Source organism: Bombus terrestris, chromosome 2, assembly GCF_910591885.1.
Source record: "Bombus terrestris chromosome 2, iyBomTerr1.2, whole genome shotgun sequence".
NCBI lineage: Eukaryota > Metazoa > Arthropoda > Insecta > Hymenoptera > Apidae > Bombus > Bombus terrestris.
The window spans coordinates 9,072,053-9,085,666 of record NC_063270.1 but is presented as its reverse complement, the minus strand read 5'-3'; the positions used below and the strand labels follow the sequence as shown (position 1 = coordinate 9,085,666).

The 13,614-nt window shown below is 33.6% G+C and overlaps 3 protein-coding genes across 5 annotated transcripts in view; 1 reads left to right on the top strand and 2 right to left on the bottom strand.

The window, feature by feature from the left end:
• Positions 1-1,103, top strand: part of LOC100648008 (trehalase) — a 44,786-nt gene extending 43,683 nt beyond the window's left edge. The window contains exons 9-10 of one of the 2 annotated variants that reach the window (XM_048413447.1): positions 97-181; positions 321-1,103. The gene's annotated coding sequence lies outside the window, so the exon portion shown is untranslated. Of the gene's footprint in view, positions 1-96 lie in introns of both variants that reach the window. The other variant, XM_048413444.1, reaches the window with a different exon arrangement.
• A 1,081-nt stretch (positions 1,104-2,184) lies between these two features.
• On the bottom strand, positions 2,185-9,525 carry LOC100648078 (leucine-rich repeats and immunoglobulin-like domains protein 3). Its single transcript, XM_048413430.1, has 14 exons — positions 8,983-9,525; positions 7,786-7,857; positions 7,527-7,670; positions 7,301-7,438; positions 7,064-7,204; positions 6,691-6,978; positions 6,435-6,578; positions 6,115-6,353; positions 5,865-6,011; positions 5,476-5,790; positions 5,111-5,392; positions 4,751-5,026; positions 4,369-4,671; positions 2,185-4,268 (listed from the first exon to the last, which is right to left on the bottom strand). Exons 1-14 carry the CDS (start codon positions 9,276-9,278, stop codon positions 4,141-4,143), a joined length of 2,913 nt encoding a protein of 970 aa, XP_048269387.1. The 5' UTR covers positions 9,279-9,525; the 3' UTR covers positions 2,185-4,140.
• Positions 9,526-10,023: 498 nt separating this feature from the next.
• LOC100647529 (RING finger protein 11) lies at positions 10,024-13,053 on the bottom strand. Of its 2 annotated transcripts, XM_012317393.3 has the most exons (3): positions 12,392-13,053; positions 11,689-12,079; positions 10,024-11,467 (listed from the first exon to the last, which is right to left on the bottom strand). In XM_012317393.3, exons 1-2 carry the CDS (start codon positions 12,521-12,523, stop codon positions 11,726-11,728), a joined length of 486 nt encoding a protein of 161 aa, XP_012172783.1. In that variant the 5' UTR covers positions 12,524-13,053; the 3' UTR covers positions 10,024-11,467; positions 11,689-11,725. The 2 variants fall into 2 exon arrangements, with proteins under 2 accessions (XP_012172783.1, XP_003393686.1); XM_003393638.4 differs by having other exon boundaries at positions 10,024-12,079.
• Between the last annotated feature and the right edge of the window lie 561 nt (positions 13,054-13,614).

Genomic DNA, 13,614 nt, shown 5'->3' with positions numbered 1-13,614 from the left:
TAGACGAATCACCTGGTTCGTTCAGGATGCGCCGAGTCAGGATGCGCATCATGTTTAACAAGCAGGATATTAAGAAACTATATTTGCGATTTGCAGATAAAACGGAACCGGCAAGAATCGAACGATTCCTTTTCCTGCGAATATCACAATTTTCAACGCCTTTTATTGGATTGTTCGAAAAGTTCGTAGCATTTTTATTACAAATTCTATCTATCAAATAATGAAATGTTTAAACAACTATACTGCTCTTGGTTGGATATTAAAGAAAATTAGGAAGAAGTATCCAAAATTTATTAATAAAATATATTTCTCTTTTTCAGTGGGACAATGTTAAACGTTACACATTCAAATTTTGAATCGTATTTAGAATGTTTGTCTCTATCGGCCTCGTTATTATTTATTGTGATCTTTACAAAATTTAGTCGAAAGTCAAACATGAAATAAAAAATACTTTAGAAGCCTGTAAAAGCTATGCGAAGTTTAGTGATGAAAAAGACGACAAATTTTTAATTTAGATCTTTCTTAACTCACATTACGAATTTCCCGAACAGTCTAATTTGTTAGTAAATTCCTTCCATTAACGACAACAAACTTCAAGAGATCTTTCGCAAGAGATATCGTGGCTTTTTACCATCAAAGATGTTACTGTTCCCAATTTAAAAGGAACCACACGATGTATTTTACTTAACTAAACTATTTTCTTCTTATTTATTTATATATTGTTCGTCCTTTAAAGCGTCATAACCCACGCGTTTTCTTTTATTGTTTAATCGCGTCGCAGAAAAGCACGATTCTACTTTACCATCGCATGAAATGAACGTTATCAACAGATTGCGAATGTTTACACAAATATTTATCAAACTGAAACGTAAATATAGATTTCTTTCAATTATTAAATGCTATAAATTGTGCTTTACTCTGAATATTTTATATATTTTTCTCTTTTATTTTCCATAAATGCATAAATATTCGCAACCTGGGTATCAACAACGATCAGTTCTTGCGACAACGAATCGAACGACAATTTTGACACACGCTGTGTATATGTACGATACTTTGATCATTGTGATACTTGGAAATAAGTAACTACCCACGTGCCGTTATATATGTATTATGTTTCTTACATCTTAATTCTCTTTTCCCCGCCTCAAACTTCTTGTTTCTTTCGTTCGCGTTTGAAAACTATGTATAGAGGAAAAACACGATAAGACGTAATTTCCATCTCTTTTCTATCATGCTGTAGTTTTAAAATTCACTACGCTATTAATTAATCTTGCGTTATCAAAATTGTTCTTTTATTTAATATTTATTCTAAACATATATTTTTCCATTTTATTCATAGTTTGGAAAACACTGCTTGAAGTCATTAAAGTATTGAACATATTAAAATTTTCTTTATCTTAACAATCATACTTCTGGCTATCCATATCTGTCAGATTCTTTCCAGTTCTAATTATTTTATATTAAAATATTCCTTTCCGGTTTTAATACGATATTAATATCGAAAAATCAAGAAAAAAGTACTTATCATGTTTTCTCTTAAGATCTTAATTCTTAAACGAATCGGACATCGCGTCCTTTTATTTTCTTCGAACGATTCTAATCGCGAATGCGTAACAAAATCATCGAAGGGGTTTCGTTCCTATCGATCGTTCATGACTGACATCAACGCCATCAGATTGATGATAAAAAATCAATTCTGAATTCATCTGAATGCGAATCTAGTATTTTTTAACCCTTAGAGAACTAATATCTCGTGGGAATACTTGTATATGTGTGTGATGCGTGTTTTCATGATCACCGATGTAGTGTAAACAGGAATATTCGAAATGGCTGCAACCGCGCAAAATATGTACACCCGCACAGATATGTTCATTGATAGCAGAAAAGAAAAAGGAAAAAAGAATATAAAAAGAAAGGAAGAAAGAAAAGAAAGAAAGGAAAAAAAAGCATATGGTTATGATACGCTGGCGTATCGTTTCAATGTTTCTAAGAAAATTGCCGAATCCGTCTGCTTTTTTCTTTCTTTCTCCTATGAATGTACATGTACATGTATCAGCAATTGTATATTTTAACAAAGTATGCTCGTTTGGTAAATAAAGCTCAAGAGAAAAGAAAAGAAACGAAATGTTAATAGAGAGGAAAGATGAGGGAGTTTGTTTGCTGACTGATTATATAACATTATTCTGATAGATTACTTGTATTTGTTTATAATATACCACGTAACAACAAGGAAAAATACTGAATTAAACGAGGACACCTTATTCGGTGTATCACACACAGGCACAAGTCAATCAACGTTTTCGCGACAGATTCTCTTGTTTATTGGCAAAATACGGTTTAATACTTGTCAGTGGTAAGTTTGCACGATCCCACTGGATCTGCTGGCCTGCTGGACGCAATCTTAATTCGCAATCGTTCGCGACTCATCCCTGAATCCACCGGCGACGATACATTGAATTTTCATTCTCTTCTCTTTCGCAGAACAAAATAACTGTATATTTCATAAAAATCTTCCGTAGAATGAAAAACGACGCATGCTGCATGTCATTGATGACGAAAAGGGAAAGGAACTAATGAACGAACTTGATCGTAGACCGAACAACCATCTATCGCTCGTGATACGTTACTACGCGATATAATGCGTTGTATCGCGTCAACCAAGAATGACAATATTCGCTTAACCTTCTTTTTCTCTTTCGTTTTCCCGAATTATATGATTTAAAAAAATATAGATGATTATGAAGGATGTATTTTTAACCGCGACATGATAGCGAAACGATGAAGTATCACAATCATAATTTTTGCAAGCATCGGCTTTTACCAAAGATTTACGTTTTCCTGTTTGATATCTTATACCATGTATGTTCACGGTCATTTTAAATTGCATGTGCGCAGCACGGTAATATCACAAATGAACTTCAAATTCACAAAAACTATAATATCCACTGGAGTTTTTCTACACAGCTACCGTCGTCTTGTCGCTTGATCGCTCAACTAATTACAATTCTACTTATCTTACGTTTAGATTTTCTATTAAAACGCACGAATACACAAGAAACAAATTATTGATAGAAGAAAAACTAAGGAAGAAAGTGTTTTCTCCTGTTAATTTCTCCTCGATCAAAACGACGATAAAACGCAATCGTGACAACGTTTGCGAACTTTCATGAAATTACTATAATAAATATAGTATTCTTTGCATGTTTAGACGCTATAAATTTTAGTAAATTAAATACTAAAGGAAAATCGTTGACTTTAAGCGATGATAATACACAGGCAGATACTAGAAAACTGGTATTGATATCTATCAGTGATGAGCAATCGTTATCGGATTAAATTGTATCAAAGTGTTTATCTAGGTGCGACGTAACCATTAGCTATGAATAAAAAATAAAGAGGAAGACAAATCATGAAGTGTCTACATATCAGCACTTTGGTGCGTAACAATTGTACACGCATACCCGTTCGCTCGTACGTATATATGTATACACAATTAACGCGTTTGTTGTATATGTAAAATACGTGTGCGTGGACTTGTGTACGTATGTACGTTTCTCTTTCTCATCTCATCTGTTTTTTTTCTTTTTCTTCTTTTTCGTTTAAGACAAACTGACGTCATGGGGCACTATAAATACAAACATTATCTAATAGTAATTAAGTAATCCTAAAAATAAATATCTATCACAAAAGACTGGTTTATGATATAAGTGGCTTTTGCGGGTTACGGTAATTCCCAGTGTCAACATACTCTTATTATTTTACCCTTTCCTTGACGGCACTCAGTTACACACTAATTACGATGAGTCCTTACTCTTAAATATTTACAAATTTTACGTCATTAGTACTTTCTAGTTTACGTATCGTTCTTTTGACAAACGTTTTTATAATAAATACGACAATGATCGGGATCCTTGTCGCTTATACCCCTATCGTACACCACGACATTAATGTTCATGACACACGAGGATTGACGAATTGCACATTTGCTGTAGCAAATAGTTTGTTATCAAACGGTTGAAACAACGTTCGATCGCTTGCGATTTTTCAATCGTTCTTTTGCACATGGTAAAGAAGAACGTTTATGCACGGACTGCGACGAACCGATCACGATGAAAACATATTTGAAATTTCTGTTTTTTAAACGGCGCAGTCTTTGTTCTCCAGGACCTGTCGTTCATGATTCGTGTATCGTAACAACGGTGCTCCTACATTCACCACTGCACTTGTTTCTTCCTCATTGTTCACTGAACATGTAACGATCTCTTCTACAAATAGAAATAGTCAAATTTCAAGATAAAAAGGAACAGAAGACGAGAATAAAATGAAAGGTGAAACGGAACGAGTGACAAAAATATTTGTGCGTACCGGGTAAACATAATTGTAACTGATCGTTACTAGGGTTGGTACTGTCTCCTGTACCACTGTCTTTACTATGCTGAGAACTCGTTTCCAGATATATATGTGTTTGCGTGTCCGCTACCGTAGCTGCTATAGCTGACGACGGTTGTGAATTTCTAGTCTGAGCAACAGCATTCAACTGTCTTCTAGTTTGATAGATTATAACCACCCATACTACCGATGTACCAACAGCGCAACATACAACGGTGATTATTATCAAACCTAGTATATCATCCTCGTTTACCGACGGATTAGGAGTTGATGCCGGAGCTGCAACACGTAAAATATTTTTTTATTAGATTTTATTCCAAATTTGAAAGAAAGATGTAATTCACTGAAGATCTCTTACCTGGTTTCACTGTAAGGATAGATGCACCAACGACACTACCCAACGAATTGCTCATTTCACATTCATAACTGCCAGCGTCGCTAATTTTAGTGTCGACGATTATCAGTAGTTGGTCTTCAGCTGTAAAGAAATGTCGCTCGGTCGCCTGCAGAGGATTTCCATTCTTACGCCATGATAACTTTGGTCTGGGCATACCGCTTGCCATGCACTCCAATACGATCGAACTACCCATTGTCACTTCTTTGTTTTCCATTGGTTTTACGAATGATGGCGTTTCTTTCGGAAGAAAAAATTAGATATCATAATTTCGCCTACATTAAGTAATTGTAACTGTATTGTGTAAAAGCACATGCCACTTACCCAGTATCGTAAGAGTAGCATTCGCGACGATTAAACCAGCAAGATTTTGCGCAGTGCACGAGTAAATGCCACTATCCGCCGTTTTCACGTCGACGATGAATAGTACATCGTCAGTAGGCATCATGTGCATTCTTCTCTCTCTTGCCGCTGGAAAGTCGTTACCACCATCTTTTTGCCACGCTATTTGCGGCGATGGATGCCCATCCGCGGAACACTCCAGTCGAGCAGTGCTTCCAGCGATTACACGTATATCGTGCGGAATTTTCGAAAAAGATGGATAAACTACAACGAGGATAACATTTTATACTTACATTTGACAGTTTCATATTAGGAACTTACTTAACTTATTTAAAATGAAAACTTACTTAAAATGCTTATTTTTGCTTTTGTGGAATATGTCGTTCCGTATGTGTTAGTTACCATACACTGATATTTCCCAGCATTCGCGTGTGTAACATTAGTAAAATGTAAAATGGAAGATGCCTGTGTTACACCGTTTTCTACAGAATCGGTGTTTATTTGCAGATTAACATCATCCATTTCAACGTTATCATGCTTCCAGGTAAAATGTAGTGGCGCACTGGCAGTACTCGTTGCTCGGCAAACTAGCGTCACGTTATCTCCTTTAATGCCCATTTGACTTTTAGGTTCTTCAATAATCCTTGGCTTTGGATATTCATCTAAATATCACACAAAATCTCGTTAATAGTTACTAGTTTATGGTAAAGTTACGTATGAATTCTAATATACCAACCGCATGTAAAATTCTTATGATGAAGCTGAGTCAACGACATTCCTTGTAGCCAATGTGGAAACCCGCAATAAACTTCCGCGTCACTGTAACTGTGCTCACGTAACCACATACTTAACCATTGCAGCCCACAGTCACAAACTAAAGCTCCTGTGCATGTAAAGAAAACATGATAATTGCGTGCGAATACTTAGAGTACCTCGTTTCGATTTAAATCGTATCATAAAAGAACACGTTTCACATTCGTACTTACTTGTATTCATTCTCAGTTTCGTTAGGCTAGTCATTGAAACGAATGCATTTTCCTGAATACTCGTTACATTGTTTCCGCTTAAATCCAGTTCAGTTACGCTACTTAGTCCGGTAAATGCATTTTTGTTTACCGACTTTATTCTATTGTGCGCCAATCCTAGTTTCCATAGTTGTCCAAGTGGATCAAAGGCACCGTTGATATCTTCCACCATGTACGAAATTTTATTGAAGTTTAGTTCCCTTTAATAAAGGATAGTTATTGAAAGTTTCACAAGGTTTTATATCATTACAGTGTATTATGTTATACTATACTATACGTACAATATCTGCAAATTAGGAGTTGAAGCAAATGCACCATCCGAAATATAGGTAATTTGATTGTGATCCAGTTTGAGCTTTTCTAATTTTTCCAAAAATTCAAAAGTGTCTCGTTCAATGCTCTTCATTTCGTTATGCGATAGATCCCTGCAATCAAATTCTCGATTATAATCGAATATACTGTGTGTTAATTAACATTATAAATTCCAGAATGTCTTATTGTATATTATATGTATTACGGGATGAAAATATTACTAACAACTCTACAATTTCTTTGCATCTATCCCATGCTTGTATTTCAATGGTGCTTATTCGATTGTGCGACAACGTTAACTTTTGTAAATGCTCTAATCCGAAAAGGCCTCCTTTTCTCACCACTGTTAACATGTTAAAGTCAAGTTGCAGGATCGTCAAATTTTCGAGTGGCCAGAATGCACCATCATGTAACGTTTCAATCTTGTTTCTCTTCAAACGTAATTCTTTCAAATTTTTTAAACCTGTTAGACTAAGTCCTTGGATCGTTTGTAATTCGTTTTTATTTATTTCTCTACAAAAGGAATATCGTACTTTTATCATCATCCTAAACACAAGTAATAATAAACGATAAAAGATCATACGAAAAAATTTCTTACAATATACGCAATTTTTTCAAATTCGTAAAGAGATCTTTCAGCTGCGTCAAGTGATTTTTATTCAAACGTAATTCTTCCAACGAAGTTAGATTATCTAAACTTCCGTTTTCAATTATCCTTATTTGATTCATGTTCAAATTTCTGTAAGAAAATAAAAAATACAAAAGTTTTCGTGATTATCGTTATGAAACAACAACGTATCATAAGTTACACAAATAAATAGTAACCAATACATACAAATGTGTAAGGCAATTAGGAGCAAGAAAGGACCCATTCCGAATAACACTTATTTTATTTCCACTCATATCCAAATTTTGAAGTAGCTGCAGAGTAAGTAATGCAGTTCCATTTATATCAGTAATGGAATTATGAGCCCTACAAAAACAGAATATTATTTTCTTCTGTGTTAAAAATAATAATTTTATGTATACACTATACAATAGTATCTAGTTGATATACTCACAAGGCAAGGTGTGTTATGTTTTTAACAAAAAACATATCTGGTACCTCTGTTAATTGATTTTTATTTATTTTAAGCCCTTGCAAATGTGTATCTTCTGGTAGAATGATCGTAAAATTGTCTCCAAATTTGTTGGCGCTAAGGTCTCTAAAATAATTATCAAACAAAATATCAATTGCAATTAATAAAACATTCGTGTTTCAAAATATATTTGTGATTGAAATAATATTTTAAATTAAAGGTACTTATAAAAGTTACTTACAATTCCTTTAATTTAGTTAAATGTAACAATACATCAGGCTCCAAGCTAGCTATGTTGTTCTCTTTTAACTCTCTACAAAGGAAAACAATAATCTTGATTTTAATTTCTTCCTTCACTTTTTTTTATTTTACTTCTAATAGAAAATATTTTATAATTAATATATATATATGTATGTATGTATTATCTTTTATTCTTCATAATGTCAAGCGTAATATCTATAAATACAATTATACGTAGCAGATAATATAAGTGGTCTTAAGACAATGTAAGATAAGGATTTTTCCACTTCGATCTTGATCTCCTTGACTCTAAACACCATGTAGTCTCAAACGATTTATGTCAGTACATACTGCCATATATAGTTAAAAATCCTTGCCAGCATATTTGGGAACAAAAACCTGCTTTCAATGTAACATCTTCCTATGTTTGGAATACAATTACACATATGTCTTGTCTGTACTATTTTGATTAACTTATAATTTGAAGAATAAAGACTATTTTGATAAATATTAAAATACTCTAATATAAATTAATTGTTTAACAAATATTAAACTAAAATAACTACTTAAATACAAAATTAGTTATTTCTTATTATTACTAGCCTGTCTTACCTTACTTAATGAACTATTCTGAACAGAATCTTATTAAAGAATGGAATCATATACTATATCTATACTATATATTATTATACTATATATTATATTTTTAGATTTATTTATGTTACGCGTAAGTTCATAAGAATATAAAGAATATGATATATAAAAATACAATAAGAGTAATGAAAATATTTGAAAAAACAACAAATTAACAAAATGTCATGAAAAGTATTTATTTTCGTTTAGTTAATGAAGTCAATGTTATTATTGTGTACATTAACGTTTTTGTTAGAAATTCATAGTATGCTATCTTATCTGGTTAGATCATGTTACACTGGATATATGTAGTTTTCCGTTTAAATTTTGGCGATAATTGTTATAACGTGACGCTATAACGATTGGAACAGAATAAAATTAAGAAAAATGAACTTATATGATTTCTAAATGACAATCAGCGTTAAGATGAAGAGGTGGAACATAATAGCATCTCGGTGAATTTTCGGAATCGAATCAAGTGAAATAATCCGTGAAAGACAAGACAGCGTGGCGTCATGATGATGCACGTTCTTCTTGATAGAATAACGAGCGATTATTTACTTACAAGATCTCTGTCCATGGTGGTAGCCCGCTGGGTGCTCCGATCAATTGTAAGCTACTGCAGTCCACTACATTCCCAAGGCACGAACACTCAACGGGACACTGATTACCCTTGGTACTATCGTATGATATCCTGTCGGCTTTTGTAAAGTTCGATGGAATTATGAGTAACACCGACAATGTAACAACCATCCATTTGTATCTCCACACAAGTCGATGTTGAAGAAAAACTTGTTCCGAATTCGACATCGTATGCACCGTTGTATCGTTCCGCTTAAAATTTATTTCGTAATTGTACATCGCGCGTCAATGATTTTCTCCATAGCGGTTTGCGGAATAATAATGACATTTCCCGTAAAACCATCACCGTAATAATAAAAATGCCTACGTCCTATCGATTAAAAACAAACTTGTCTCTCAAAAACGCTTCAACCCACACACCATGATGACGCCCACGGACCGATGCGAGACTCCCTCACTGATTGCGCGATGCCATTCTCTCTCTTTCTCCTTCGTGTATTCATCTACTTCTTTGCAACGTTCCAACCTTTATATCACTAGAATTTTAGTTCCTAGCTAGTAACATATTCTATGTTTAATAGCATCGGACAGTATATATGTACATATATACATACAGATGCAGATTTAAGAGTATGTATCAAGAAGTAGGAATGAAAATTTACTTTTACGTTTTTCATTAATGGAGCTCTTACTGTATGCGAACGGTACCACAAATGTTATGAAAATAAATTGTTGACAGTCTATGCTCTTTCATTTCATGAAAGAATGTATTTAACACTTCTAGCGCCATCAAAGCAAATTTTTAGAAACTATTTAAATATTTAATAGTAAGATATATGAAACGTAAGAATTTATTTATTTTCAGCATAAACATATTCTGAATCTTTGGTTCATTTATTTTAGTGTTTTATTCACTACATTTTAACTAATATGAAAATTCTAGTAGAATGAATTTCTGAGTTATTATCAAAATAGCATATCTATGTAAAGTAAGGATAGGTATTGTTGAAAAAATCGTCAGCTGTTACTAAATATTTATATTATTATTATTCAATTTCTATCTGAATATTTATATCTTGTCAGTAAATCACTATTTCACAGCATCGCTTACTTTTCTTCCAAACAAATCATTAACATTACACATGAAGCTTCCATAAAACATTAAAATATTTTCGTCCAAGTAGGAAACGTATGTATATATACTATATGTACGTATATGTATTCTTAAAAGAATATATACATTTATATTCTATGTATGAAATCGACCGATTCGTTCAATTTCTATTAACGTTATGGGTTGGAAAACCATCATAACTGTTGCAGTTTTTTTATTCTTATGAAAATTTTATTTATGGGCTTTAAGTCCACGTAGAAATCTAAGTTAAATCGTGCAGCCTTTTGTTTAAGTTACGATTATATCGAACTGGAATAGATTGAGTTTAAACTGTTATACGAACTACGTTCCTCCATTTAAAATCGAAATTGTATTTTGAATTTTATAATGTTATTCAACAAAATCTCCCAAATTGTATATTCTTTATGAATACTTTTATAAAAATAAAGAATGAGTTTCTTATACGTAGATACCTACTGCGATACACGATTATTGTTACTATCAGTAAGAAAACGCAACGGAAAAATATTCAAGTAAGACGTGTTTAATTACTGCATTGAATGAGACTTTGATAATTGCGTTGCTACTGCTTATGACGAAAGCACCAACGTAACAATACGTATAATGGTCGTTACGGTCGTATAAAAATTTTGCCGATAAGGCCATTAGGGTTAATAAATCTAAACTTTTAAATAATTTGAATGCAGTGTAACTATGCGTATATAAAAAGGACATATAAATGATACTCGATAGATACTAATATAAATATAAAATTCAACCAGCCCGTTTCCTTGTGTGAAATAATTTGGAATATAAATAAGAGACACGGAATACCAATACCTTTGCTTTACAATTTCTTCGATTACAATGTGTACTATTTTCAGAAGAAAGATTATTCATAATCTAAGGCCAGGTCACATTGAAATAAGAGGCATTATATTTAGAAACAATAAGATTAACTTTATATGCCACAAGATATATTCCGAAAATAGGTTTTTAGTATTTGGAAACATGAAACCATCGCAAATATGGTTGAAAATATACATAGTGCGATATTTTTTGTGATACATAATATTACTTATGATATTCACAATGCATACAATTGGCTATAACTACTCGACCAAATCACCAAAGTCAAGTAGATGCTACTCTTCCTTCAACTGAAAGTATTTTTAACAAGATCTCACATCTTCGGTTGCTCCATAAATTCGAGCATTAGATAGTGTATCTTTTGCAGCCATATGAAAGAAAAGCTATTCTTTAGATTTAGCAGAAAATTAACAACTATGGCAATTGCTTTCTGATCGTAAATACACTTTACTTCTTATCAATGATCCATGTGTAGAACATTACCCTGTAAGAGGGAATGACCTATGTAGAAGACATTTGAAACTTTTTATAATACAAGTATTATTATTACTTAGCATACGAGCAGGTATGGTGGATACAATGGCAAATATGATCGACCATTAACAAGAAAAGGTCCCTTTGCTAATTAGAAGCCATTATACGTGGTAATAAAATTAATGGTTCTTCTTTCAATTTTTCTGTTCAGCAATAATATTGTTTGATTACCGATTAGCTATTTATTCCATTTCCCATCTTCATGGTGTTAAGTGGTTGGATGGTACGAACTAATCAGTGCTGCATCTACTGGTTCCATGCACGATGGACAAGTCAAGGAACGTAACAACCAGTCGTCGATACACACAGCATGATAAGTGTGCATACAGGGTAAATAACGCACTTCCTCTCCCACTTGAAGCTCCATCATACATATCACGCATTCTCCTTTTTTAGCTCCGTCATATTCTCTCATAGGCAAGTGTTGGATAAGTCCAATACGCTTTGCTATTCTAACTTGTTGTTCTTCTTCGTTACCTGATCCTAGATTAACACCGATGCCAATTTGTTGAAGATGAAGTTCTCTTGTGAAAACTGGTGCATAGGAAAAGGTAACTGCCTCCTACAGAATCAAGCATTAGTAAGTTTCATTAGAGTATACTAATCAAATTTTTTTAGCATTGATATATCTTATTAACTTCTTAAAAAACGAAAATTTAGCTGGATATCGTCTTATTTGACAAAAGTAGATTATTATTATAATCGTTCGTATATCTTGATAGCATTTTTACAAAAAATATTTTTATCGTTAAAAATACACAAATGAAATCAAAGAGATGGAGTAGAGACACAGTAGTTACGATTAATGCGACAATAAACACCATTTGGATAGTGGAATCACGGTTGGTCGAAATATAGGAAGAAATGAAATTACATTGTTAGGTACTGGAGGTCCAAGGCCTTCTTGCAAAGAACCGCTAGTTAACGTAGGAGGATCAGTATTGTTACTCAGCAAAGTGGTATTATCCTGGTGGCCACTTCCAGCTCGTTTCAAACAATTCCCCATTTTGAAGGAACGTCAGCTCTAGCTTTACGTTTCTCGGGCAACGTGGTTCGGTTCGTTAATCCCAACGTCGTGATTAAACGATCGCGATAACTTCGACGTGGGATATTCCGAAACTTGTCCCCATCATAAATTGCTTGTTTTTCCGCCGATACACTTAACAAAGCCCGTTTCGGCCTTTGAACAGATGACACTTCGTGTCTCGGTTGAAAATTTCACGTACGAATCTTTACTATCAAAACATCTTCAGCCGTCACATACCCGTACCACAGCTGAGCGCCCGACGTATCCAACGAAACGTGACGAGAAAAAAAAAACGGGCCAGTTAGTCACAGGTTGTGAAAAAAACACTTTTCACATCCCCCACGCGACGTTCTTCAAACGTTTAGTACACACCACCGCTTTCATCTTACTGCGTAGAAAATACCTCGCTGTGATTCGTCGTTACAACCGTGTCGCATTTTCCAACCTCCAATCACCGAAAAACGATTCCGTGTGATACAAAGACTTTGCACAAGATTACTACGTTCCGTTCAAAAGACACTCGGCAACTGACGTGCGATTGGTTCGAAACCAACGCCGACATATCGTGAAATAACGTGTTTATATTGTGCCTTTAATTTAAATCTTTGGATTCGAAGCAATTTGCGAAAAATGTCGATAAACATGCTTTTCCATTCGATTTGTTTCCCATTTTTCAAAATACTTTCAAAAGATGGGGTTATTATAATAAGAATGGATCGGTAAACGTGAATAATGAATTTGAAAAAATAATTTATCGATAGAATGACTGTGGTATGTTCCCGCGTATGGATTGCATGAGATCAAATACATATGTACAAATGCTGTTTAATTGATATTGTTCATTTATTTTCGTTCATTTTTGTTACTGTTTCTTTATTCGCGATATTTTCTGTGTAAATTGACGTTATATCGATATTCCTCCAATTTAAAGAAGAACGCGGAAGTTGCAAAAACACTCGATGTTTATACGAGAATTTATCATACTATGCATTTTATTATGTATTTCTGACCTTTATGACCTTGTCCTATTGATCTTGAACGATTCGTGGATCTTCGTTTCTTTCGATGAT